The sequence below is a fragment of the Apteryx mantelli genome, chromosome 10 (assembly GCF_036417845.1).
Source record: "Apteryx mantelli isolate bAptMan1 chromosome 10, bAptMan1.hap1, whole genome shotgun sequence".
Lineage (NCBI taxonomy): Eukaryota > Metazoa > Chordata > Aves > Apterygiformes > Apterygidae > Apteryx > Apteryx mantelli.
The window spans coordinates 11,487,984-11,514,365 of NC_089987.1; the positions used below are offsets into that span (position 1 = coordinate 11,487,984).

General features: G+C 40.5%; 1 protein-coding gene across 3 annotated transcripts in view; it reads left to right on the top strand.

Annotated features, from left to right (window-relative positions):
* Positions 1 to 1,867: 1,867 nt before the first annotated feature.
* GARRE1 (granule associated Rac and RHOG effector 1) overlaps positions 1,868 to 26,382 on the top strand; it is a 33,207-nt gene continuing 8,692 nt past the window's right edge. For all 3 annotated transcript variants that reach the window (XM_013941131.2, XM_013941132.2, XM_013941133.2), the window contains exons 1-8: positions 1,868 to 2,790; positions 11,593 to 11,799; positions 13,447 to 13,587; positions 13,875 to 13,970; positions 14,097 to 14,258; positions 19,797 to 19,955; positions 24,536 to 24,633; positions 26,178 to 26,303. In XM_013941131.2, coding sequence (XP_013796585.1) covers positions 2,296 to 2,790; positions 11,593 to 11,799; positions 13,447 to 13,587; positions 13,875 to 13,970; positions 14,097 to 14,258; positions 19,797 to 19,955; positions 24,536 to 24,633; positions 26,178 to 26,303 — 1,484 coding nt within the window. In that variant the 5' untranslated portion in view covers positions 1,868 to 2,295. The remainder of the gene's footprint in view (positions 2,791 to 11,592; positions 11,800 to 13,446; positions 13,588 to 13,874; positions 13,971 to 14,096; positions 14,259 to 19,796; positions 19,956 to 24,535; positions 24,634 to 26,177; positions 26,304 to 26,382) is intronic.

The following is a 26,382-nucleotide window of genomic DNA, read 5'->3' on the forward strand; positions in this document are numbered from 1 at the left end:
AGCCTAAGGTGTGACTAATAACTAAGACCAGATAAACTGATGGAACAAGTTACAGTTCTGTACTTTATACTTTCCCTCTAATAACATCCAGACATTAGAAATCCGAGGTTTCTTTTGCTGTTGTTTTTATTCCCTCCAAGAAATAGGAAATTTCTCTCTCAAAGTGAGGAAGAATGTAGAAAGTTAATTGTTTAGGAAACTGGAATGGAGCTTCCCAATCTAACCTAACCGGCAAGATAAGAAGTAACTAGGTCAATGCAGTTTTGACCCTGGCACAGAGAAAAGGAAGACACTGAAATGGGATTAAGTAACAGGCTGTAAATTCATAGCATTTACAGAAATCTTTCTCTCATCTCTCTTTCTGTACACATGCATATATATTTATAAACATACATACATATGTTTATATATGTACATGCATATGTCTGTGTGTGTGCGCATATATATATATATATATGCGCGCACACACACAGGTATAAATGTACTCCTCGTGTAACAGTGACCAGTTCATGGATATGACTCCCACCTGTGCGTGTGATCACGCGATGCCCAGCCCTGTCCGGTTAGGAGCTGTGTCTGGCTAAGAGCAAGGGCCCGAACACCTTTATGCCCTCTTCCAGCAGCTCAGACTCCTCCAGCCGGGCCGTGGACGTCTCCTGCTGCAGAGTGACCTGTGTCACTGCTCAGGCTCTACTAACCTTCCTCCAGACGCTCGCGAGAAGGTGCCCTTGGCCCCCCAGCTGCACCGGGCGTTGCTGGGAGCAGTTGGGGCAGTGCTAGAAGGTGCAATTGCCCCATATGTTTGTGTTGGGTGAGACAGCTCTTCTGGCCACTCTGTTAGGTGATTCTGCCACATATGTTGTATTTAATAGGTACACTCCATCGTTCTGAAACCAGATGTGTGCATTGTATTTTTCAGCTAATCTCGGTTAGGATATTAACAGAGTACTTTGTATGCAGTGGTACTGGGGGGAAAAAAAAAGCTGTGTCTGTTCATCCAGTAAATTATTAAAAAGAACCATCAGGAGTCTCAAATTTCTGCAATAAATTATGGTGTGTGGAAAAAAAAGTTTCATTTACTTAATTCTTAAATTATTGAAAAAGGATAAGGTTAGAAAATATGATTAACTCTTCCTGAACTCTGCATTAATAACCTTCCACTGTTGTTAACTCTACAAGAGTTGTGCTGGGGATTAACTGCTAGTCTCAAATTTGGCAGTCTAGGATGGGAGAACTAATAAGAAAATATTCGCCACTGTTACGTTTAGTAACGTGATTATACTAACATGTAACTGCCTTTTAAATTATCAGTACAACTCTCCCTTCTTTGATCTTATGCACTGCTCACAATGTATGTCTAGAGAAATATATCAGGACGCTGCAGGAGTTAAAATCTTAAAGCTTCTCATTGTTCCATAACCTTTTAACTTTTTTTTTTCCTTTTTCCTTCACAGGAAATGACCTAGAGGCCTTACAAATACATTTGCGCATTTTTGTTCCGAGTCTACAATTGAGGGCAAATGCAATCTGGAAGCACCACTTTTTAATGTTACAACGGAAACAACTACCTCAACAAACAAGGAAAGGAGAAGAAGGCTTGCAATAACAAACACTCTAATTTTTAATAGCTTATATTTGCAAAGTCTTCTGTCAACAGAGTCCAGATTTTTTTTTTTTTTCCTCCAGTATTAAGAAGAGACACTACAAGTAAACTGATTTGGCAGACTGGATCTGTCAAGACATTTAAAGATATTTGATCTGCTGACATAAGGATTTGCTTTTTCAAGGAAGGAGCCTCTGCACTGCTTTTATAATCGCTGTTGATCGGTGGTTTGCTCCGCTTTTCCTGATATTACTAATTGGAAAATTGTATTAAGGTATTGCTTCTAAAAATATTATTTGCATTGACAAAAATAACTTTTGTAGACTTAACAGGAAGTGTCAATATGCTCATGAAGAAATTATAGGCGATAACTTCTCTCCTCCAGCATTGCTTTTCTGTGTGCAGAGTGGAATACCAAACGAGACAGAGCATTATTAAGATACTTCAGCATGCTTTTTGAGTACAGTTTGTAACTGCAGCAGGGCTGCACTGAACACTGAAAATACTAAGTCAGCAAAGCTGCTGCCTTTCTCACTGCTGATACAGATTATACAGACGCTTGCCTTTTTGAAATGCCTTTTGTGAAACCTATGTACACAGTCCTCCACTGTTACTGTACATAACTATATATTTGCAGAAGGAATTTGACAAGTGATTGTTAATTCAAGGAATCTTTGGACAAGCACTCACTTATGTATTGCTGTAGTGCACAAGAAAGCAAAATGGACTATAAGCGGCGCTTTTTGCTTGGCGGGTCCAAGCAAAAAGTGCAGCAACACCAGCAGTATCAAATGCCTGAGCTAGGCAGGACCCTGAGCGCACCGCTGGCATCTACAACCCCACCATCCCCTTTGGTCTCCTCAGCTGCTGCGGGCAGCTGCAGCCACCCTGGATCCCATACTACTCCGATTGCAGACATCCAGCAGGGAATCTCCAAATATCTGGATGCACTCAACGTGTTTTGCCGTACGAGCACTTTCCTTACAGACCTTTTCAGCAGTGTATTTAGGAACTCGCACTACTCTAAGGCAGCTATGCAACTGAAAGACGTGCAGGAACATGTCATGGAAGCAGCGAGTCGACTCACAGCAGCAATAAAACCAGAAATAGCAAAAATGCTGATGGAACTGAGTGCAGGAGCTGCGAACTTTAAAGATCAAAAAGAATTCAGCCTACAAGACATTGAGGTAAGTTACCTTAGGGGATGCTGGTTTGCATGTGAATTTGTCTCATTCCTTCGTAACTGAACTTCTCTTTAAAATCACTGCTACTCCAAAAGTTCTCACTGCCTTGCTTTTATTTTTGTGGGCAAAGCTTTCCGTGATAAAAGAAGGAAAACTCTTTCCTATTTTGTTATGTTTTCTCCTTGAAAGTATTAGGTTATTTGCAGTGAGCAACTTCCAAGTATGTTGATCTGAATATTTGGCAGGTATTTCTGTATGGGGACTTGCACTAAATTCAAAGATGTCTTAAAATTGGAAAGGTGAACTTTCTTTCCATTGAATAATTAAATTTTACTATTTGCATTGATTTAAAAATTACTATTCTGTGCAGTTTTAACTATTAACTAGTAATCCAAAAACATCTCTCTTCTTTTAGGAAACATATGCTTAGTCTTTAAAAAAAGGGGGAGAAGGATTTAAATAAAAGTTAAAAAACCAACCAAACAAAAAAACCCCCACAGCATCTGTCTTATATTAACTCATATTTCTAACAATATTATGACATTATTTTCTAAATTAAACTATAGCTTTCTTAGTATTATCCATTCGAGGGGAAACCTAAACACGCATGGAAGTGCCGAATTATGATCAGTGGTTGTTTGAAACTACGTATTAGTTGAGTAATGATGCAAATTCATGTAAAACAGCATTTTATCACTCTTCAAAACAGTTCTGTCTACTTTGTAAGCTGTAATATGTAAATGTTACGTGTGAAAGAAAAATATCATGCTAACATGAGATATTTGTGCTTTAAAAAATTGTCAAGACTTTGCTATGGTTTCCATATCCTTGCAGCAAGTGCGCAACAGAGTTCAGAGATCTCCAAGTTACAATAGCACACACAGCCGTAACTGTGTCTGGCTGTGCATTTTCCCTGTAGTAAGTTCTTAATTACATGATTATGTAATGGGCAGTGTTAAGTGATATTCACATATGAATTCCTGGCATTTTAAATAGTTCTTCATATTCTAATGTGTTTATTTTACAGGAGTCTTTGCAAAGTTTTCCCTACTAAGTGCCATCCTGATTAGAAAACTTATTTTTGAGTTTTCTTATTTTTGATTTAGATTTCTAGTAACTCTATAAGTTATGAATGTTATGCATGCTTGCCTTTCAAGCACTTTCTGCTTTCCATAAGTGTGCAACTTACAGGTGAAGTAGTTAAGTAGAATGTAATGTTAAGTCGAATTTGTAGCATGTAATTGTAGCAAAAAATGATTGATGTGTTTTTCCATGTTGTGTACCTGTTGTCTTCAAAAACACCAGTCTACAGAAGGTAGTTATGACTAATATAGCATCAAGCTAATATATTACTATGCTTATCTAAGGCCGTAGAAAAAAATATCTTTTTTCTATTTAAAAATCTGTGTGTGTTCATGTAACTAACGACCTTGATAACACGTGAAAGGGGAATATTTTATTAAAAAAAAAAAGGAAAAAAACATAAAGTACCACCTTTCTTACAGCATTTTTTGCGGACTTTAAAACTCTGTCTTGCAAAATGTTGGCAACTATCTGTACTGCTTTTATAATCTGGTCAAACAATTCCAGGTGCTAGTTGATGCCCCGCTCTGCACCCAGGAGGGGGTCTCCTGAAGGGAGTGCTTCGCTTCTCTAGCAGTGAGCGAAGCTGGACTATATTAGCAAAAGCAAGGTATTGTTTTAGCCCGGCTACGTGTCCTGCGAGCTTAGAGCACAAGTGGAGAAACTTGTTTCTGTCTCCGCTTACCTTTATAAACCTAGCCCTTGTGCACCTGCAGTACTCTTTTTGCTAGGTAGCTCTGTATATGATATTAAATTTAAAGAGAATACAGGTAGAACAGCTGGATTTCTTGGTTTTGTTTTTAAGCATATCTTGGGTAAAAAAATCACTCATCACTGCAGTGCTCTTAATCTTTTCTTAATTAAGGCTGCATCTTACACCTAACTTTAAAAAAGTCAACATGCAAAAGTTACGAGAATTTTTGCTTAACGGGACAAGTATTTCATTCTACTTTTGCTTAAGAGCAAGCAAAATTTAAGGATTTGGCAGTGACTCACATGATAGTTTTATAAGTCAGCTAGGGAGCATCATTTAGCTGACACAAATATGTGTCAAACTAATTGGATAATTGTGCCCAGGAAGCAGTTATTGGTGGCTCACTGTCAAAATGGAAATTTGTATTGAATAAGGCTTGGCAGAGGTCTGCATAGAGAATACACCTGTTAAATTTACAGATGATGTGAAACTACATGGTACAAGTATGCCGGAAGACGTGCTGAGTTAAAAAGTAATCTTAAATTACACAAATGAGTTTTCCAATTGGGATAGAATTCAGAGGGGAAAACTGCCAAGTACTATACTTAAACAGATTTGTGTTCTCACCACTCTCGCTAATGGAGCATGGCGAATGTATGAATGGGCAGTACTTCTGCAGAGAAGTGTCTGGGGCTTCTGATGATCATCTGTTGAATAGGAGTTGGTGTTGCGCTGTTACATATCATAAATCAATATTGTTGCTATTGTGCAAAGAGGCAGTCGTCATGTGTTAACAGGATATAACCTGCAAGAACCATGAAATAAGAATTCAGCTCTCTTCACTTGAGTTAGTGTGATATTAAAAACAATGCTGCACCAACCCATTATTGCTATTGCACTTAGAAGTAGTGAGCGAACTGGAGAGAGACCAGAGAAGAGCAGCAAGAGTAATCAGACATCCAGAAAATAGAGGACAGATTGCGGGGGGAGGGAAGAAAAAAAGACAAGACATTACTGACTTTACAGAAGAGAAGACTTAAGGAGGAAAATCAGAATTCTTCAGCTATGCAAGAAGCTGCCAGAAGAGGTGGCAATCTTCTGTCCTTCATGTCTGTGTAAGATGGAGCAAGAAGTAGTGAACTTAAATTGCGTGTTAGACATTGTGGAAATACTTTGTAATGTCAGTGAAGCACTGAAATGGATTGCTACGAAGGCAAGCAGAGCCTCCATCGTAAAGAACTTCAAGAACAGGTTTAACCTGTATCTGTCAAAATTGACTCAGTTAAAATTGTTCCTTGCTTGGGACAGTAGGATGACCTTTTGAGATCCTCTCCTGCTCTTTTCTGTGATTTGAAGACTGAGCTATTTATGCTAAAACTTCAATTTAAAAAAAGTTTTTTTTCCCCTGATCTACAGAAAAGTTAACATTTCATAAAACAGGATTAAAAAACTCACTTCTGTATCCACCTAATGGAAGCAGAAATAAAAAAATAAAGGAGTTGCCTGACTTTTATCAGGGTTCACTGACTTAGAAAACCAGGGGAAAAGTGTGTCACAGGCAGCATAATTTTTCCTTTGACAGAGGGGAAAATAGAGTAATATCTGAAGTTGCTTTTCCAGCTTCTCTGGTAGATGACTGAAATAACTGAGGTGATTATCTGTCTGAAAAAAGAATTAAGAGATGATTGAATGTCTGAGTGGCAGCTCAGAAATACCCTCTCAAGAGGTGCTCAAGAGCCCCTTATTTGGGGGATGGAGCCTGGCATTACAGAGCAATGGGAGCTGAGTCATAATTCATTGTGGGCTGGAAGAACAGAACCCCAAATTCATTAGAAAGACATCAGAATCAGGCTTTTTCTATGCATGACCTCAACTAAGGAAAGTATTCCTTTCCTAAGCCTTCCTCAACAAAGGATGTGTGTTTTGAGGAGGAATGAGACATATTAGTGGAGTGGATTTTTTAAAAGTTAGGAGAGAGCTATAGCTTTCCCGAGATGCTACACACTTTTTAGCAGTATAGTGGGCTTTAGCTCTCAGGGAAGGCAAGTTCTGATGAACATAGACTGATTTAGATTTGAACTAAAAAAAGATTGTGCAACCTGGACTTGTAGCAGTGGTAGGTGATATAATTTATTTATTTATTTTTGTCAGAACAGAGATTGCTTGCTCAGAGCTGTCTGCCAGGATATATAAGAAGTTGACTTCTCTTGATCAAAGTATTGGTGACAGATGGAGTTTGCCAAGGTTTCTTAATTTCAGAAATGCATATGTTGACTTTTATTTTCTGCTTTTCTTGCCTTTCCTTTTTCTCTTTCAAAAACCTATGAAAACCTCGAATTCTTAGGAGTTTTGTGCCTGTATGGGCGATGAACAGCTTGGAAATCAAGGGGAAGAAAGTGTGTTTCTACATTCTTTACAAAAACTCTATGACTGATATGAAAATTTAATGTAGAAGAGTACACTAAAACTGTTAATAAAAGTGTTAAAGAAGACCCCATGGAAAAATAAGAATTAATACTAGAGAAATGTTTGTCTGTTTCCTGCTCTTTTGTGAAGCTGTGCAGCACAGGCTTCACGCAAAATACAAAGAAGGAATCGTGTTTTAGTTACAGACGGAGTCTGTGTATTTTCTTAAAAGTGGTAATGACAGAAACATACATGTTGCCTCATAACAAAAGGGAACCAAGACTGGGGCACAAACTCCTTACTTGGTAGCTCCATTTCATATTAAATGGTGATATATTTTGGCTTTTCTTTTGAGTATTTAAGAAGCTTATGGAACAAAAATGTCTTAGTAAATATAAAACTGAATCAGCTGCAGACTTCTCAGAGATGGGAAATTGTTACTAGCAAAAAGCTGCTTCAGATCAGTAGAAAAATACTGTGGCTAGAACAGTATTGTGCACTGTTCTGTTGCTTTTGTCCATAGTCTCATAGTCTAATCTCTGATCCACTAGCACAGTCTTTAAAAATATTTTGTATTAGTCAGCCTTTTTGTTTTTAAAGATAGCCTTAACACTAATTTAGCCAAAAAATGTCTAAGAATAGTTAGCATTTTAATAGCTCTCAATATCAGATTACCACTACAGGGCTTTTAGGTTGACAGTGTAAAGGAGCCTGCCAGGTTGTCCACATCTCCTAATAGTGTAAAGGTAAAGGTATAACTTGTGTTGGAACCTAGTTTATCTCGTAGGTAACTATGAGCAGGATTGTGTCTGCCCGTGGGGTAGTTTTGGGTCATGTGAGATGGCTCTGCTGATCTGCAGGGGCTTGCGACATGGCAAAAATGAGTAACGTTCTGCTCCCTTGCAGTACCGAGTGGAAAAGGGGGTTATCTCGCAGGCTTGTACACCCGTTTGAGTAATATCTCATTGTTAACGTAACGTAATTATATTGCTGTTTTCATCTGGTCTCTTCAGTGGGCAGATAGGTTATACCAGGACTTACCATCACGAAAACTATTAAGAACTGTGCTAAGGGAAATGAGGGTAGTCAGAAACCAGGGAATAAGTGTGTGTTGTGGTGTTTTGGGTTTTTTTTTCTGTTTGTTTGGGAGAAAAGGCTCCTCCCCCCCCCCAATGAAATACCATTCTATAAAATGGTACTTGGAATGGGAGGTATTTGTATCAAGATTAGAAGACTGATGTATTGATTATTTGTAGGCTTTATCAACAGTAGTGAATGTTCTAAAGAATCTGTGTTTAAAATTTCTTGCCTGGGAATTTGCATGGAATCACTGTTTAGCAATGAAATCTGTGCAGTTTTTGTGTACAATTTGTCTAGCAAAATATTCCAAAATTGATTGCATGCCCCCATCAAGATAATCCGAGATGGAGTGTAGCCAAACACTGCCTCCTCATGTGAGGTTTCTGTTTGTACATAGCCAGTCTGATGATGTTAGCTAGCTTGGTTACTAGCAGTCAGTTGTGGTGTCATGATTGTCCCTTAATTTCACCTAAGAATTTGGGTGATTCCTTGGGTGATGAGCTGCTGTTGTACTGCATGTTCCTGAAGTTGCACAGTTTGAAAGGCATGTGTCCAAAAGTGTTAGTTTAGATACAGTCTTAAAAAAAAACAAACCAAAACAAAGTGCTGAAAAGGAAACTGGATTTTTTTTTCCCTCAAGATGTGTGAAAAAGGAACGGTAACTCTCTAAACAACTGCAGCTGGAAGCAAGCTACACTGAATAAACTCAACAAACTATCACCTGCTTTAGGGACAAGAGAGTCTGATACAAGACCTCCCTGAAAATCACATTACTTCCAGCTGCCCAAACTTGATGCCAGATTCCTTTAGGTAAGATTATTCAGCTGCTGAGGTAGCTGTCCTTCCTGCTCAAGGGTTAGGAAAGTCAAAGGTGCCAGTGGTGTATTTCTTGGGATAAAAAGTTTGCAGGCTGGAAGAGCTCATCATATGTGCAATGTAAATAATCCTAAGAAGTGGTTTAAAAAACAAAACAAAAAAAATGAACCAACCCCTGCCCCCCAAACCAAAAACCTAAGAACTTACCGGTTGACACCTGTGATAATTCCAGCTCATCTGTGGTTATTACATGGTCCCTAGGCTTTAGTTTGTCCTTTTTATGGTCTCAAGAAGGAGGATTGAACACTCCTGCATTGGAAAGTAGAGAAAAATAAACTCAGAATAGATGGTGATATCTCTACTCTAATTGTGAAAACACTACGTTGTACGCTGATGATGTTCTGCAGATTTTGCAGCGAGGACTTAGTATATTGCTTTACACACTTTACACAGTAACTCCTGGCTGTATTTATTAAACTGGTGGTGGTTGTACTTCTCTCCCACAGCAGAGTGAGAGACATAGCTCTTCAGAAGAAAATCCTCAAGAAGCGAATTTTAAAACAAAATGAGTTTGGCGTTGGGAGCAAGTGTTTAATCTACGGTGCAAAAATCCCCCACCAGTTGCATTCTATTTAAGCAGTTAAAACCATCCTTACCCATTTCTAAGGGAGACTGAAATAGGTTATTTGTCACACAAAATAAAAGTTCAAGTAAAGCAGATGTTAGTATTTATCTTTCCTAGTATAATTTACAATGTTAAGCAGTAATGTTGTGTGCTGCCACTTAAACTAAATCATTTGTTTATTTTGGGTGTTATTCCCAGGCAGGGAAAACTTCAACCTCTGTACCTTAAATATTCTTTGAAACTTAATTGGCTTGAAATTTCTAATGAGTCCTAGTTTCTTCTTCCCTTGAGTACTGCATGCTCCATACACAGAAATATTCAGATTACCAGTCTTGTCTTCCTGCAGTTTTCTTATAAATATTTCTAATTTTGTAGCTAGGAAAGTTGGAGTTTTATTCCTTTTATCATTTGCTGAGTGCTTTTTTTAATAAGGCAAACTACACTTTCAGAGGTCAGTCAAAATACCAAAAGTGTTTAATTTTATGCTTTGTACAAAGAAAGGAAGTGATTGAACCAGAATGGAATGTCAAAAGGAGACCGGATGCAATGGAAAAAAGAATTGCCACTACTGATTCTTTTTCAAATAGATAGTTAATGCATATAACTGCTAGTGTGACTGCAGAATCTTGCCAGTAAGATCATTGTGTCTGAATATTTTTGTTCCAAAAGAATGTAGTTGAAAACAAGCCAGATGATTTATTTGCTCCAAGGCATGAAGGCTTTGTACATTATCTGTATATTTTATGAATTATTCCTAAAATGGAATTTAAGTCTAGTCTTTTTGAATAAATCAAAGTCAAATATACATTTTAAACTACTTTGTGTGACAAACTGTGTAAAAGAAAAAGAAAACATTTTGGATAGCTTCTTGAATGCTTTCTACAGTAATTTGGAAAATATTTGCCTCTCTGCTGTGTTCTAGTTTTGCTTTGTTGCTAGCTTTTGTGCCCTCAGGAGCGCGGGGCCCTGAAAACGGATGGAGCAGGTCTGCTCATGTGCCTTTGTCGGCTAGGTCGCCCTTTTGGGAAGTCGTATTCTCGCCTGTTCCCCTATGCACAGTGGGGGCACCTCAGTACTCAATCTGTGACCTTTGTTTTGCTTTGCTTCTAGTGATGCAGGTGTGTCTCTTTGGTCGTAATCCTCAGGTGTGGCGTTAGTGTTGGAGAGGGAGAGGAAATGAGGGATGGAAATTCGTGGCGGGAAAAGGCGGCTGCGGCGGGAGCGCGTGACGCGGCGCCCAGCTCGTGCCGGGTGAAGCCGCACCTCGTGCCCGGTGCCGCGGGAGCAGCAGGGCCCGGCAGCGCCCTCGGCCCAGCTGCCCGCCCGGACGGAGAGGGAACGTCCTAGTGCCCTTCTCTCTATAGCCTGCTGCCCCCCGCCTCGCACGCGAGCAGTGTTACGTGACCCGCTGCAGTGAAGTATTCCGGAGCGAAGCTTTGCGCCAGCAGTAGCAGTTCCTGTCAAAAGCGCGAGTGACGGGGCTGCGACTTTGCGCGTGCGTATTCCGCAGCCGCGGTCTGTTCCAAGAATAGCGCTACGTTGTCTTATGCGGCAAAATGTTTTGATGATCATTACTGATTATTGCTTTGATTGGAAGATAAACTTGTGGATTCAATTTATCTGATTCTGTGACAGTGTTTTGAAGTAGTTCACAGGGTTGGTTTGTTTTTCTTTAAAAAGCATAAATTCAGTTGGGTCTGTGTGCAACTGGGTTTGGTGTTGACTTTGTCCTTATGATAACATGCTACTTGCATTTTAGTATTGCTTCATGTGCTTGATATTGCTAAGTAATGAAATGAGCTTTTCATTTTTCAAATAACCATACCTTGAACTCAAAAGTAGAAAGACAGCACGGAAGAGAGTTGTATCAACCAAATTAGTCTGATCACCCCTTAATTCATTAAAGCCAATGCTCACTAACAGTTTACCTTATTTTAAGTAAATGGATAAATATTATCTGTTACTTATAATCTGAAACATTATTATTATTAAGTCTGAGTTTAACTTGGTTCTTTACCCCAGACACTGACCAGCAAGGAAGAAGGGACACCTCCCTAAAATTTCCTATTTGCTGAAAATTTGTTTGTTTTTTCTCCCATAGGTGCTTGGGCGATGTTTCTTGACTGTGATGCAGGTGCACTTCCAGTTCCTGTCGCAAGCTTTGCAGAAGGTCCAGCCAGTGGCACACTCTTGCTTTGCCGAAGCTGTAGCTCAGGAAAGAAAGAATGTTAGTGGGGCTGGAGCCTCAATTTTAAGCCCCACAAATGAGCTAGAAGATGCAATAAGATCCTGGAGAGGAGCAGCAGAGGTATGGATGTCTTGTCGTAGCGAAATTGTATTATATTTAGTGAAACCTAAATTCAAGCCTGGCTGCCCTAATAACGGAAGAAAATCTCTAATTTTAAAGGCATGCTATGTTGCATGGGGGAATGGTGCAGCTAGTTTCAGATGCTAAAACTTGTGTTACCCGTGTGGTATTTCACACTATCTTTGCCCTTTATAAAGTTTTTTTCTTTTTCCCTCTTTGTGATATGATTGTACATAAGGAGCTCACATACAGTGGAAACAGCTGTTCGTTATTACTAATGAATTAATGATGTGGTTAGGAGAGGACAGAGGAAATTTTTTAAACAAGTCTTTCTGAAAAGTGAGAGGAAAATCTTTATGAAAAATAATTTAATGTCCATTTCTCAAATTTTGAGCATGAGTTCTATTTTATATTTTAAAATCTTTGTGGTAATTTTCTTCATTTTTGTCTTCATCCTGAGGGAGAACTGTTAAGCTCAGTGTTGCTTGGTTTATAAGTTGTTGGAATGTTAATTGTATTTACTTAAATTTACCATTCTCTGGACTTGCATTTTAACAAACACTTATCTGTGGAATCCTCATTTTTCTTGTGAGGAAAAAGTACTTTAGAAGGAAAAGCAGTTTTATGAATCTTTCTCCATTGTCTGTATGCCATTGAAGTCTACAAACTGCTAGATCAGAATGGCTTCAGACATTGGTTGCATGGTTTCCTTACATTCAAGTAATATGAAGCATGTGCTTTGGAAGTCTTAATTTGGCAGCCCACACAGGCTTGTTAATCATCCTGACTGGAAATCTTGTCAGGGTTTCCATTTTCCAGGTATATGAAAACAAACAAGTTTCCTGTAGAACTATGGATGTAGACGAATTATTTGTAACTTATGCCACAGCATAAACTTCTTCCACTGAGAAAAATGGAGATTTGGGAGTGCTTTAGATATATTACAGATAATGTTAAAATTGTACCAGGATTAGAACTGTTACTACTTTTGTATAAAAGTAAATTTCATGTTTAATATACTTTGTTCCATAAAATAATGTTATAATTTCTAACAATGTCCTGTAATTGCTATAAAGTTTGTTTTCATTGTGGTTAAAATTAAACTTGGGTTTGCAGATCTAGGACCTTAACTTCTTGTTTATTTGTTTTTGTCTTTAACAACCCACTTGCAGTCTTGTAAGGCTCTCTAAAAAATGTATCACAGTAGTCACCCTTTATTTTATAAAGTATATCTTCTTATGTACACATAAACATTGGTACGCATGATTGTGTTTTCTGTTTCTGTGGCAAGTGTTTAAAATACCCTTTATGTTGAAATTGTAAGTCCTTCTCCTGTCTGGTAGCCACACTCATCATGTGGCCTATGTAACAGGATCCCTAGTCCAGAGAGGGAGTTGAAATAGTAACAGTAAACAATGCTGAATTAAGTTGCTAGCCAACACCTATATGCTGTACAAATTACATGAGATTTTTACCTTCAAAGTGGCAGTAGTAATCAGTTAGTCTGCTCTAGATCTTTTCCCCTTAGGTGCTTCTCCTCATCTCCTTTATACTATTTCAAACTCTGTTTTTTAAATCCAGTTAAGCTTGATCTGGTTTAATGTTGAACTAATACTCTTTACTCTAGATTTTTATTTTACATTACAGGCCACATCTCGATTGCGAGAAAGAGGCTGCGATGGCTGTTTGGCTGGAATTGAAGTTCAGCAACTTTTCTGCTCACAAAGTGTGGCAATCCCTGAACATCAGCTTAAAGAGCTAAACATGAAAATTGACAGTGCTTTGCAGGTGAGTTTTTTTAAATCTGTTTGCTTTCATATGTATCTAGTACAGTCAGTGGGCCAAGAAATAAAATAGGAAGGAGTATATTACTGCAGAAATATGTATCACAGGCAGCTAAGAAGTATTTGAGAATTATTAGTATTGGAATCTTGTGTGAAAAATGTATGTACACTGTAGAGCTCAGTAAGGTAAATCCATATAATGATTTTTATACATGTATCCAGATGCAAAGACTACACACTTACTTGTGGACTATGGCTGTTGCACCTCAACTTTATTTGTTTTAATACCAGGCTTACAAAGTGGCTTTGGAGAGTTTAGGCCATTGTGAATATGCAATGAAGGCTGGCTTCCACTTGAACCCGAAAGCTATTGAAGCAAGTCTTCAGGTAAAATCTGCTAACCCTGCTCTCTCTTTTTTCCCTACTTACTTTGAAAATAAATTGGACTCTCTAATATTAGGATTTTTTAATGTCTTCAATTTCTTCTACCTGATGTGTTCTTTTGTATTTCAGGGCTGTTGCAGTGAAGCTGAAGCCCAGCAAACAGGAAGGAGACAGACTCCACCTCAGCCAATTCAGTGTGAACTCCCCACTGTACCTGTTCAGATAGGATCCCATTTTCTGAAAGGAATATCTTTTAATGAGTCTGCAGCAGAAAACCTGAAGCTGAAAACGGTAATAACCCTGAATCTAACCACAGTAGTAAAAGATCAATAGAATGCCTTAAAATTAAGAACTGCAGTAAGTTCAATGCCAAACTCATATTTTAAAATGCTTATTTTTAGCCTGACTTCCTATGAACAAGATGGGATAACACTGTAGGTCCATGCCTTCCTTTAATAACTTTTAACCACCTGGGAAAGTTCAGTCCAATCTAAGAAAAGCATAGAAGTCTAGGAGGTAATTAAGCTCCTATGCTGGAAGTAGGTGGTTAGGTATCAAAAAGTGCAGAGGAGAGTGAACCCTTACAAATGCCCCAGGTTCAGACCCTTGTAGCATTAAGGGGGAAGTATTTGAAAAAATATTTTGTACTAAAGCTCCTTTTAATGTTGTCTTACAAACTTTAAGCAATTTTACCAAAACAATTTAAATCGTATTTTAGAAGTAGTGGAAAAGTTAATGGAATTTTCAGTATGAAGGAAAGGTGTCCATTCAGAAGTAATTTGATTAACTTTAATTAGCACTTTCACTTTTCTTAGATAGGCCTAGTTCCTTGCTCCTGAAAGAGTTGAAACAACTCTCAATTCAATGCTGCTTTTCTGTCGTCTTTACAGTGCTTTTTGTACTTTTGATTAAATTGTTTTGCAGGAGCATAAGCTAAAGTTTATGATGTTGGAGGAAAATAATGTTCCAGTTAGCAGAGAGTGTCCTCCAGATTTCTGTTCTGCAGTTAAACTCTTATAACTATACAAGACTGTTTAGAGGTAACAGACCTCTCTTCTGAGCGCAGCTAACAGAGGCAGCGAACAGACGCAGCAGTTTGCGCAGCAGTGGTTGGGCTCTGACTAGAACTTGAGGATCTTGTGGAAGTTGTGGGCTTTCTGAGGACCCCCGAGGACCTAGAAGGTGATCGCTGTGAACAGGAAAGGGGAAGCTAGGCAAGGACAACTGCAGGAGGCCTTGACTTCTCCTGGGAAAAGCTCGTGGGAAAAGCTCCAGCTAGGAGTGGCTGCTGCTAACGAGCTCTCTGGGTTGCCCCTGACCAGAGGGGGTTGGGGCCTTTGATCCCAGTGGCCCTTGATTGGGCGGTCAAGCACCCTGTGAGTCAGTGCTAGGGAGAGGCCTATATAAGAGCCAGGCCTAGAGCGCAGCTAACAAAGGCAGCGAACAGATGCAGCAGTTTGCGCAGCAGTTTGCGCAGCAGTTTGCGCAGCAGTTTGCGCAGCAGTTTGCGCAGCAGTTTGCGCAGCAGTTTGCGCAGCAGTTTGCGCAGCAGTTTGCGCAGCAGTTCGCGCAGAAGGGCGTGCGAAGGGACCTTCATTTCTGTTCCCTGCGGTGTACACTTCCCCAATATGGTCGTGACACGCCGCACAGCACGTTCCCCAGCGGCTGCTGGAGTTGCTGTGTCAGAGGCTTGGACCCAGACTGGCCCTCTGACAATAGATGCAGCTCTACAGGTCTCAGGCTGCAGGGAGTGCTTGGGGCCTCTCCGGGAGGCCTGGGCTGGCAGCCAGCTCTCCTGCAGGAGGTGTGCTGCTGTTGATGAGTTGTGTCGTCAGGTAAGGGAGTTACGGGAGGAGGTCAGTAGGCTGCGCAGCATCCGAGAAGCAGAGCAAGAGATAGACAGGGTATTCTCGGAGACTGTGCAGCTTCGGGAGTCCCAACCCCCTGCAGCAGTGGAGTTGCCAGAGGGCTCTGTGCCGTGTGAAATGGTACATCATAACATCATAGAAGAAGGCTGGAAACTGGTCACTGCTCGTGGGAGGAGAAAGGCTCCTACTCCTCCTGAAGACCTGAAGCTGAAGAACAGGTTTAGTGCCCTCCAGGATGAGGAGGAGATGGGCATGGCTGCCAGGGAAGTAACCGGGACAACAGACCCTGTGCCCTACCGGAACACCCGGAAAAAGCGGCGGGTGATTGTTGTGGGGGACTCCCTGCTACAGGGGACGGAGGCATCTATCTGCCGACCTGACCTCTTGTCTAGAGAGGTTTGTGGCCTGCCGGGGGCTCGTGTGAGAGATGTCATGCAAAGACTGCCAAGGCTCGTCCATTCTTCGGACTATTACCCACTGCTGCTCTTCCATGTGGGCGCCAATGACACCAAGGGCAAACTGCAGACCATCAAGCAGGATTTCAGAGCTCTGGGGATGGTGGTCAAGGGTCTGGGAGCCCAGGTCATCTTCTCCTCAATCCTGCCAGTGAGGGGGATGGATGAGAGGAGGAGGAGACGGACTTTCCAGGTTAACAACTGGCTGCGCTGCTGGTGTTGGCAACAGGGTTTTGGTTTCTACGACCATGGGACCCTGTTTGAAGATCAACAACTGATGGCGAGAGATGGGATCCACCTCACAAGGCGGGGCACGCGGGTCTTTGCCAACAGGTTGGCCAACCTGGTAAGGAGGGCTTTAAACTAGGAAAGATGGGGGAAGGGGAGAGTTATAGTGACAGGGTAGTTGGCAAAAGACTGCTCAAGTCAGGATGCCTCCAACAGGTGAATGCAGCCAGGGAAGTGCGCATGGGATGTGGCTATGGAGGACCCTCTTGTATCCCTCCTGGGAAACCTGCATGCTCGATCACCTCCCTGAAATGCCTGTACACCAATGCACGCAGCTTGGGGAACAAACAGGAAGAACTAGAGATGTGTGTGCGGTCGCAGGGCCATGATCTCATTGCCATTACAGAGACATGGTGGGATAGCTCGCATGACTGGAGTGCTGTCATGGATGGCTACGTACTTTTTAGGAAAGACAGGCCAGGAAAGCGAGGTGGTGGAGTTGCTCTTTATGTGAGAGAGCAACTGGAATGTATGGAGCTCTGCCTAGGGGTGGATGAAGAGCGAGTCGAGAGCTTATGGGTAAGGATCAAAGGGCAGGCTAATAGAGGTGACACTGTTGTGGGTGTTTACTACAGGCCACCTGATCAGGATGAGGAAGTGGATGAGGCCTTCTACAGACAGCTGGAAGTAGCCTCACAATCCCAGGCCCTGGTTCTCATGGGGGACTTCAACCACCCCGATATCTGCTGGAAAGACAACACAGCTAGGCACAAACAGTCCTGGAGATTCCTGCAGAGCATTGGTGACAACTTCTTGACCCAGGTGGTGGAGGAGCCAACAAGGAGAGGTGTGCTGCTGGACCTCGTACTAACAAACAAAGAAGGACTGGTGGAAGATGTGAAGGTTGGGGGCTGCCTTGGCTGCAGTGACCATGAGATGGTGGAGTTCAGGATCCTGCGAGGAGGCAGCAGGGCACCAAGTAGGATCGCAACCCTGGACTTCAGGAGAGCAAACTTTGGCCTCTTCAGGGACCTACTTGGAGGAATCCCATGGGTGAGGGCCCTGGAAGGAAGGAGTGTTCAAGAGAGTTGGTTAATATTCAAACATCACTTCCTCCAGGCTCAAGAGCGGTGCATCCCTATGAGTAGGAAGTCAAGCAAAGGAGGTAGGAGACCTGCATGGATGAGCAAGGAGCTCCTGGCAAAACTCAACCAGAAGAAGGAAGTATACAGAAAGTGGAAAGGGGGACAGGCCACTTGGGAGGAATATAGGAATGTTGTCAGAGTATGCAGGGATGCGACGAGGAAGGCTAAGGCCCGTTTGGAATTAAATCTGGCTAGAGATGTCAAGGACAACAAGAAGGGCTTCTTCAAATACATCAGCAGCAAGAGGAAGACTAGGGAAAACGTGGGCCCTTTGCTGAATGGGGTGGGTGCCCTGGTGACGAAGGATGCAGAGAAGGCAGAGTTACTGAATGCCTTCTTTGCTTCAGTCTTTACTGCTCAGGCCAGCCCTCAGGAGCCCCAGACCCTGGAGGCAAGAGAGAAAGTCTGGAGAGAGGAAGACTTTCCCTTGGTGGAGGAGGAGTGGGTTAGAGATCATTTAAGCAAACTTGACACCCACAAATCCATGGGCCCTGATGGGATGCACCCACGAGTGCTGAGGGAGCTGGCGGACGTTATTGCTAAGCCACTCTCCATCATCTTTGAAAGGTCATGGAGAACAGGAGAGGTGCCCGAGGACTGGAAGAAAGCCAATGTCACCCCAGTCTTTAAAAAGGGCAAGAAGGAGGACCCAGGGAACTACAGGCCAGTCAGCCTCACCTCCATCCCTGGAAAGGTGATGGAGCAGCTCATCCTGGAAGCCATCTCCACGCATGTGGAGGAAAAGAAGGTGATCAGGAGTAGTCAGCATGGCTTCACCAAGGGGAAATCATGCCTAACCAATCTGATAGCCTTCTATGATGGAATGACTGGCTGGGTAGATGAGGGGAGAGCAGTGGATGTTGTCTACCTAGACTTCAGCAAGGCTTTTGACACTGTCTCCCATAACATCCTCATAGATAAGCTCAGGAAGTGTGGGTTAGATGAGTGGACAGTGAGGTGGATTGAGAACTGGCTGAATGGCAGAGCTCAGAGAGTTGTGCTCAGTGGCACAGAGTCTAGTTGGAGGCCTGTAGCTAGCGGTGTCCCCCAGGGGTCAGTACTGGGTCCAGTCTTGTTCAACTTCTTCGTCAATGACCTGGATGAAGGCACAGAGTGCACCCTCAGCAAGTTTGCTGACGATACAAAACTGGGAGGAGTGGCCGATACGCCAGAGGGCTGTGCTGCCATTCAAAGAGACTTGGACAGGCTGGAGAGGTGGGCAGAGAGGAACCTCATGAAATTCAACAAAGGGAAGTGCAGGGTCCTGCACCTGGGGAGGAATAACCCCATGCAGCAGTACAGGTTGGGGGCTGACCTGCTGGAAAGCAGCTCTGCTGAGAAGGACCTGGGAGTGCTGGTGGACACCAAGTTAAGTATGAGGCAGCAATGTGCCCTTGTGGCCAAGAAGGCCAATGGTATCCTGGGCTGCATCAGAAAGAGTGTTGCCAGCAGGTCGAGGGAAGTGATTCTCCCCCTCTACTCAGCCCTGGTGAGGCCACATCTGGAGTACTGCGTCCAGTTCTGGGCTCCCCAGTACAAGAGGGATGTGGCACTACTGGAGCAAGTCCAGCGAAGGGCCACAAAGGTGATTAGGGGACTGGAGCATCTCTCTTATGAGGAAAGGCTGAGAGAGCTTGGCCTGTTTAGCTTGGAGAAGAGAAGGCTGAGAGGAGATCTTATCAATGTGTATAAGTATCTGAAGGGAGGGTGTCGAGAGGATGGGACCAGACTCTTTTCAGTGGTGCCGAGCGACAGGACGCGAGGCAATGGGCACAAACTGAAACACAGACACTTCCATCTTAACATGAGGAAAAACTTTTTCACTGTGAGGGTGACAGAGCACTGGAACAGGTTGCCCCGAGAGGTGGTGGAGTCTCCTTCTCTGGAGATATTCAAAAGCCGCCTGGATGCAATCCTGTGCAATGTGCTCTAGGTGACCCTGCTTGAGCAGGGGGGTTGGACTAGATGATCTCCAGAGGTCCCTTCCAACCTCAGTGATTCTGTGATTCTGTGATTCTGTGATTCTGTTTGAAAAGCTTTTAATGATGTATAGAATAATGACAAATACAGAGGCATTGGTGTTGACACTTCTGATTCCCGTGTTTGGTATGACAAAGTTTTTATGACTTTCAGCACACAATGCTGCAGTTAATTAAAGAAGCTGGATGCCATAATGGACTGACACCACGGGATGACTCTCCTGTTACTGAAGTACTAAATCAGGTTTGCCCTTCGACTTGGCGAGGAGCCTGCAAAACTGCTGTACAGTTGTTATTTGGCCAAGCTGGACTGGTAAGTAACTATGGATAGGCTCAGCAAAAAAGGACTATTTTAAAATACCTAGTTTCTTTTCAGAATATATAAAGTTTGGAAATTCATTTCCAGTGTCTTGCTTTGTGTTGCTTCATTTTAACACTGCAGATAACTTGAGTTATGAACAAGGTGTATCCCTATAGAATGTAAGTTCACAGATACTATCTATAGCTGATACAAACAGGAAAATGCAGTGTACTTTATAATCTCCATTGATTAGAAGTGAAGCTTCAATTCCAATACATACTGAAATAGAAAGATTTTCAAATCTACAGATGACCATATTTAAAACAAACAAACAAAAAAACAAAAAAAAACCCTTCAAACCCCCTTCTCGGAGATCAACTTTGAAAAAGGCCCTTTTTTTCATTTCCTTTCTCTTTTGAATGGAAGTTGCATTTCCTGCCTAACAGACACCAGGAAATCCTCCCTGCCAAATAATGCCACCTGACATCTCCAACATAGGACAGAGCAATTAAATACAATACCGTAGGCATATATGTTCTTCAAAAGTAAAAAGCATATATTTTACACTATCAGTTGCTAAAAATATATATGATTGAAATACATATTTTGATAAGAAAATGCATTTGTGCTGCCATAACTAATTACTACAACCTTTTTATTTAATAAAGTGTTCATTCATGACAAAAAGGTTTTTTGGACTACTATGAACTGTCATTTGACTGGGCAAATAAAATGGGGGCAAGAGTGCAGTAGCAAATGCATGTACAAAGGTGTATCATAGCTTATGATAGTTTCTGTCAAGCATTCTTTAAATCACCTTTAAGCTTCTATGAGCTAAGTCCTTCCTGTTGATTCATATACTGACTCTCTACTCAAGGTGAGTGCAGGCCATCCAGAGTTTGTAACTAGTTGTAATTTCTGATAAAAAGATCTGTATTGCTACACAATATTGAAAATACTTTTTTTTTTTTTTCCCAAGCAAATCAAGCAGCTGATTAAGTGACTTTGCATGACCTCCAGTCTTAGTTCATTAAAGCATTTCTTTTTGGTTCTGTTAATAGGTTCTGTAATAACAGTGAATGATAAATGGTAAATAATAAATTTTGCCTGTTTCTATTTCAGCATCCCTTTGATATTAGATATCAGATCTTAGCTATCCCTTTGGTATTAAATATTTATTAGGGAAGTACGGTCAAGTCATACTTGAATTCAAGACACTGTCTTATAACTGACTTGTCACGTAAACAAGCCATAAAATGAAAGGGACAGACCATCAATATAGTAACAGCAGTGCAGCTGCTATCAATATTTATTTTCACTGTGATATAGGGATTTAAGGATAGGAAATGGTAGACCATCAAGCATGTTGTATAAGAAGTTTGACAGGGAGGTATAAGAAGGCAACATTTTTGGAGGTAAAGAAGGCAACTGTGGAATAGCTGGATTGGTCAAACTTCTGATTCGATGTTTTCTACAAAAATACATATTAAATACTAGTAAATGCAAGAAGAGCTGGAAAAGGGCTATAGTTAAGTGGGCTAGTATCTTATGTGCTGTATTTCATGGTAGGATGCTGAGAGTCAGCAGCAAGGTATGGGAAAAGAGTCCAGGAAAGAAACTGTTTCCCAGCTGACCTATGGCAGCACGATGCAACTCTTGAGGAGTTCTTGGCTCCTGAGCAACCAGATTAGGAAAGCTTCAGAGGATGCTGCACCTCCCACCGTTTCCTCTCCGAGGAAACGAAGGCTTGGGGAAGGTAGAGTTCTGTGCATACCTAATTCCTGCCCTGACGAGACCTGGGATGGGGCTTTGAGGCATGCTTGGACTCAGGAGTCTGGAAGTCTTCTGGTGTCCCCCAGTCTTGTCGTTACCAGTCAGACCTGCTAGTAATTGAAGTGCTGATATTCTTCAGGTTTACCATAACATATGGAGAGCTGTCAGCATAAAACTTACCTATACAGTCTCCCAAATGATAGGATTGATTTAAGGTATACTATTTGAGTAGAATCATGAATGTCTCTAAAGCTGTTGCCTGAATCTCTTATTCTGAAAATATCAGGTTTTCATCTTCAAAGGCATAGTAATGAGATACACACTTAACAAAAGACTTCTTTCTTCTTGGTTCTGTTCTCACTTTTGATTTGTTATAATTTAGAAGGGTGTGAGGGCTAAGGTTTTTTGTTGTGAACTATGCACCATAATTTTTTAGATTCAATTACACTTGTATATAACATCATGCAATGATGAGAAATTGTAATTCTCTTCTTTAAAGCACTCTGTGGGTGGAGATGAGGGAGGAAACACCTGTAAAACAAGAACAATAGGTGTCTGATGCACAGGAAGCTATCCTCTAAGCACCCACCAGGCGGGGAGTGAGAAATGTGTTTATTTTAAATTTATTTTGAGTTCAAATAAATGAATCATGGGACAATATTATGCAGCCTTTGGTTTACTGCTTTTGGAAACGAATCTATCTACATTAGTTGAGAAATGCGACTTAATTTGTCATTTAAATGCCAAATAGAGCATTATTAGATAGTCTGTTTAGCCTATACGCTCTGTACCATTTAAGCAGAAACTCTCAGAGTAGAAAGCACAGTGAGGTGTGAGTTAGTTTGCTTTGTTATTTTGACTTTACTTTTTAAATATAAGAAATAATTTTAAAAGTGCAGTTATTCAGTTTTTACCTTAGCATATATATTAAAAAACTGTATTTTCAGATTTGGGTCAGCTGAAGAAATCTGTCTGAATAAAATTAGCATGTATTAAAATATTTGAATTGAATTCAGAGGATGGGTGAAAATAAACTTTGACTTGGCCTCACGCAAAGTCATGAAGAGTAGATTTAACTGAATCTCTAATCAGCCATCCTTTTTCTGTGCTAACAGATCTTTCTGTAGCTGAAAACAATTACACAAATACTGAATATCCTAGTAACTTTTAAATCCCAGATATTGTAACTGTGACCAAGTGTTGAGAAATATAAAACTCTTTTTGGAGAGGAAAAAAGGAAGGTGGGGGGGGGACCCAGACCATGAGCACCACCACATACCACCACGAGAAGCTTATTTAGTCTGCACAAATCAGAGTTTTGCTCCTGAATTACAGGTCTGAATTGCAGACCTTATTTATTCCTTGGGTGTTGAGAAAATCATTCTCAAGTTCTTCTCTCTTATCCCAACTCTAACTGCAATAAAGCTGAATCTCAGAATAGCAAATTTAGTAAAATAAAAATGGTAAAATATGAAGAAAAAAGGAATGAAATTGCTCGGTTGTTGAAGAAATAAGATGTATTCTCATGAGTGGATAATAAAATGGCTTTCTGTAACTGTGCTTAGACACATTTTACAAGTCAGAATAAAGTAAGGCAAATGTTCGGAGTCTACTGGAGGAAAGCTAAGGCATTGTGCTGAAATATTTAAAAGGTGGGAAATAGTTGTGCTTAAGTGTCATTGGATGGTTTGGTTAATGCAGGAGAGAGAACAGAATCTCAGCATTATTCACATTTCACATTTCTTTGTAACCTGTAGAAGACAACCAAATGGAAGTAGAACCAGTATAGGATGATGGCAAAAAAGCCAGTAATATCCCTTGAGGCTTATTTATTCTGGAGGACTTTTGCCATTTCAAGGTTAAGTGGTACAGCTAATCTGCTAGTCACTGAAGCAAGAACTGCTGACTGCTGCCAAAAAGCTGCTGGTTCAGCATGACCAAAATAGGAAATTATGGAAATGATCAAAAAGACCAATCCATGCAGACTGGACAACAACAGAAAGCCCAAACCAAATATGGAACTTACTAGCACTGGTATTAAAGTTTAAATGAAGCTGAAGTGAATCCATTCCTTCTCAATTTCCATAAAAAGAAAGGCTTATGACAGAAGGTTAATTTTCAAAACTTTCATCTTCCATATATCTTCATGATGTCTTACAGAAGGCTCAGAATTCAACAAATTGAACAGTTTCCTCCTATTATATTAAAATTAAAAATGCTACAGTTCCGGTTGATAGAATACAGAAATGTTGGTATGGGATTATATAAATGCAAAACAAACAAACAAAGAAATAAAGAAGGGTGGGAGGTGTTTTAAGAACTGCAAGCTAAGCTTAGAGTTTCAAACTAAATACTAATTGTCTATATCGTACCATGTACTGCAGTTAGATTCTTTAAAATATTTGGATAAATAGGTCTTTGGGAGCTATTAAAGTAATAATTTGAGTCTTGGATCCAAACCTCTCAAATGTAACAGCTGCTATACAAAGCCGTTGATAACTACCAGCTGCTATGTAAAGCAGTTGGTAACTACATAGTGATGCATAACTACAATATGTAAATGAGGAGAATTAAGTCCTTGCAATATAGGATAATGTATCAAACTAATCATTTTATATGCTTTCCATCTCTTCAGATATTAAAATAGAAATCAATTTACTCACAATGATTTGTGAGTTGGTTTGTTTTTTGTCTGGTTATTTTTTTTGAACCTGTAGCATGGCAGAAAGGTGAGAATATTAAATCTTAACTACAGGGGTGATAAAATAACTGGAACTAATTCTTAATTGTTTCCCTTTTATTTTCCTTTTATTTGCTAGGTGGTTGTGGACACAGCACAGATTGAAAATAAAGAAGCCTATGCTCCTCAGATAAGTTTAGAAGGATCCAGAATTGTGGTGCAAGTTCCATCAACTTGGTAAATAAAAATACTGTATTGCAGATTACACTAGTAGGTATGACTGTTCAAATACATGGGAAAAAAATATCCCAGTACAATTGGAAGGGATAATATTTTAAATTATGGCATATCTTCTTTAAGTTCTTTTATCTGGAACTGATAGAATAGCGCCATTCCTGAACGACTTACAGTTGCACTTAAAATGTCTGTACTAGTGCTGTCTGTTGGAGGCAACAGAAGAGAGGTGATGCTATCTGAGAGAGAATTGTAAAGAAAAGAAAGTAAAAACTAGATGATGAAAGAAAAGTTTAAAAAAAAAAAAAAAAAAAAAAAGGTCCAGAAGCATTCCTGTTATACTCCTCTCAGCTAGTACCTCAGGAAGGCCAGCAATTAGATGAGATTAAGACAAGGGTTTTAGCGCGCTCTCTGTTTTCACTGAGCTGTTCTTTAAAGGCTGGTATGAACCACAGAACTCTGTTCCAGAGACACTATTTCGACTAGTTTAGTTAATTGTCTAGAAAAGAATGTAGGATTAATCTGCATTTTTTAGGGGAGGACTACTTCACTCTTGAAAGAATAACTGGAATTGGAACATTTTTCCTCTCTGTTACTTCAGAGTACTCAGTATTATGAACTTTAGTACAGCACAGTGCATTCATCGGAATCCTTACTGAGATAGCCTGTCACTAATGGTACCAATGGTATGTCCAGAAGGATGAATCAGTTGAGAGCCTGTTTGTCCAAATTCGTCCTTAATCCCTGTAGACTATAAACTAGCACTGCTCTGTTCTCTTTTTATAAACTGCTGTATTATGAAAGAATTTGATAAGGCAGACTACTCCGACCCACAATTTAAACTCTTTGGAAGAGCTCCCCCTACTGACACATAGCAAGAGCGCCCTGTTTAATTATCTGTGCTAGAAGTGCTGGTTAAGTACTTCACAAAGTAATATGCCAGTATTTAGATATAAGTTATTCTGATCCATGTTAAATTAAATATTAATTCTGTTCCATTGCTGAAGAAAACAGTAATTCTGCATCTTCATGGCTCAGTGAAATCTTCCACAGGCTACTGGATACACTGAATAATCTTCCACACTAGGCCTGCCAGGCTGGGGGTTTCTTAGCATTGGATCACCTAGGGTGCCAGGATTTAAAGCTCATGCACTAGCATTTCATGTTATTGAGTACTCTTGCCATTTTCCAAAAATGGACTTTGTGTATTTCTTATTTCTACCTCTGTGCATGAATTATGCTTGCTCCACTAAAGAGATATTTGTTAATCTTGATTTAAAAAAAAAAAAAAAAAAAAAGAGTAACTCTCGTAATTTAGTTTAGTTGTATGTTCAACAATAAAAAGAGAAAACAGGACTGTAGACTTAGTCTTTAGGGACTTCCATGCATTCACATATAATGATGCCTTTACTAGTTGTACCTCTGTAGGAACAGAAATAGTATAATTAATCAGTCTTTTATATGTAGCTAATATGGTAAACATTGTTTAATATAAAAGTCGAATTTGTGATATATTTATTTTTAAAGATTAAATTTAATGCTTATAGGTGTCTGAAAGAAGATCCAGCAACAATGTCTTTGCTACAGAGGAGTCTGGACCCAGAGAAGACTTTGGGACTAGTAGATGTGCTCTATACTGCTGTGTTTGACATACACAGGTGGAAGGAAGGAAGGTACATCTCCTGTTGAGCCTAATGCTTTACTTTTCTAGTTTAAACAAAGCCATTGTTATTTAAAGGTCTGTACTGAAGA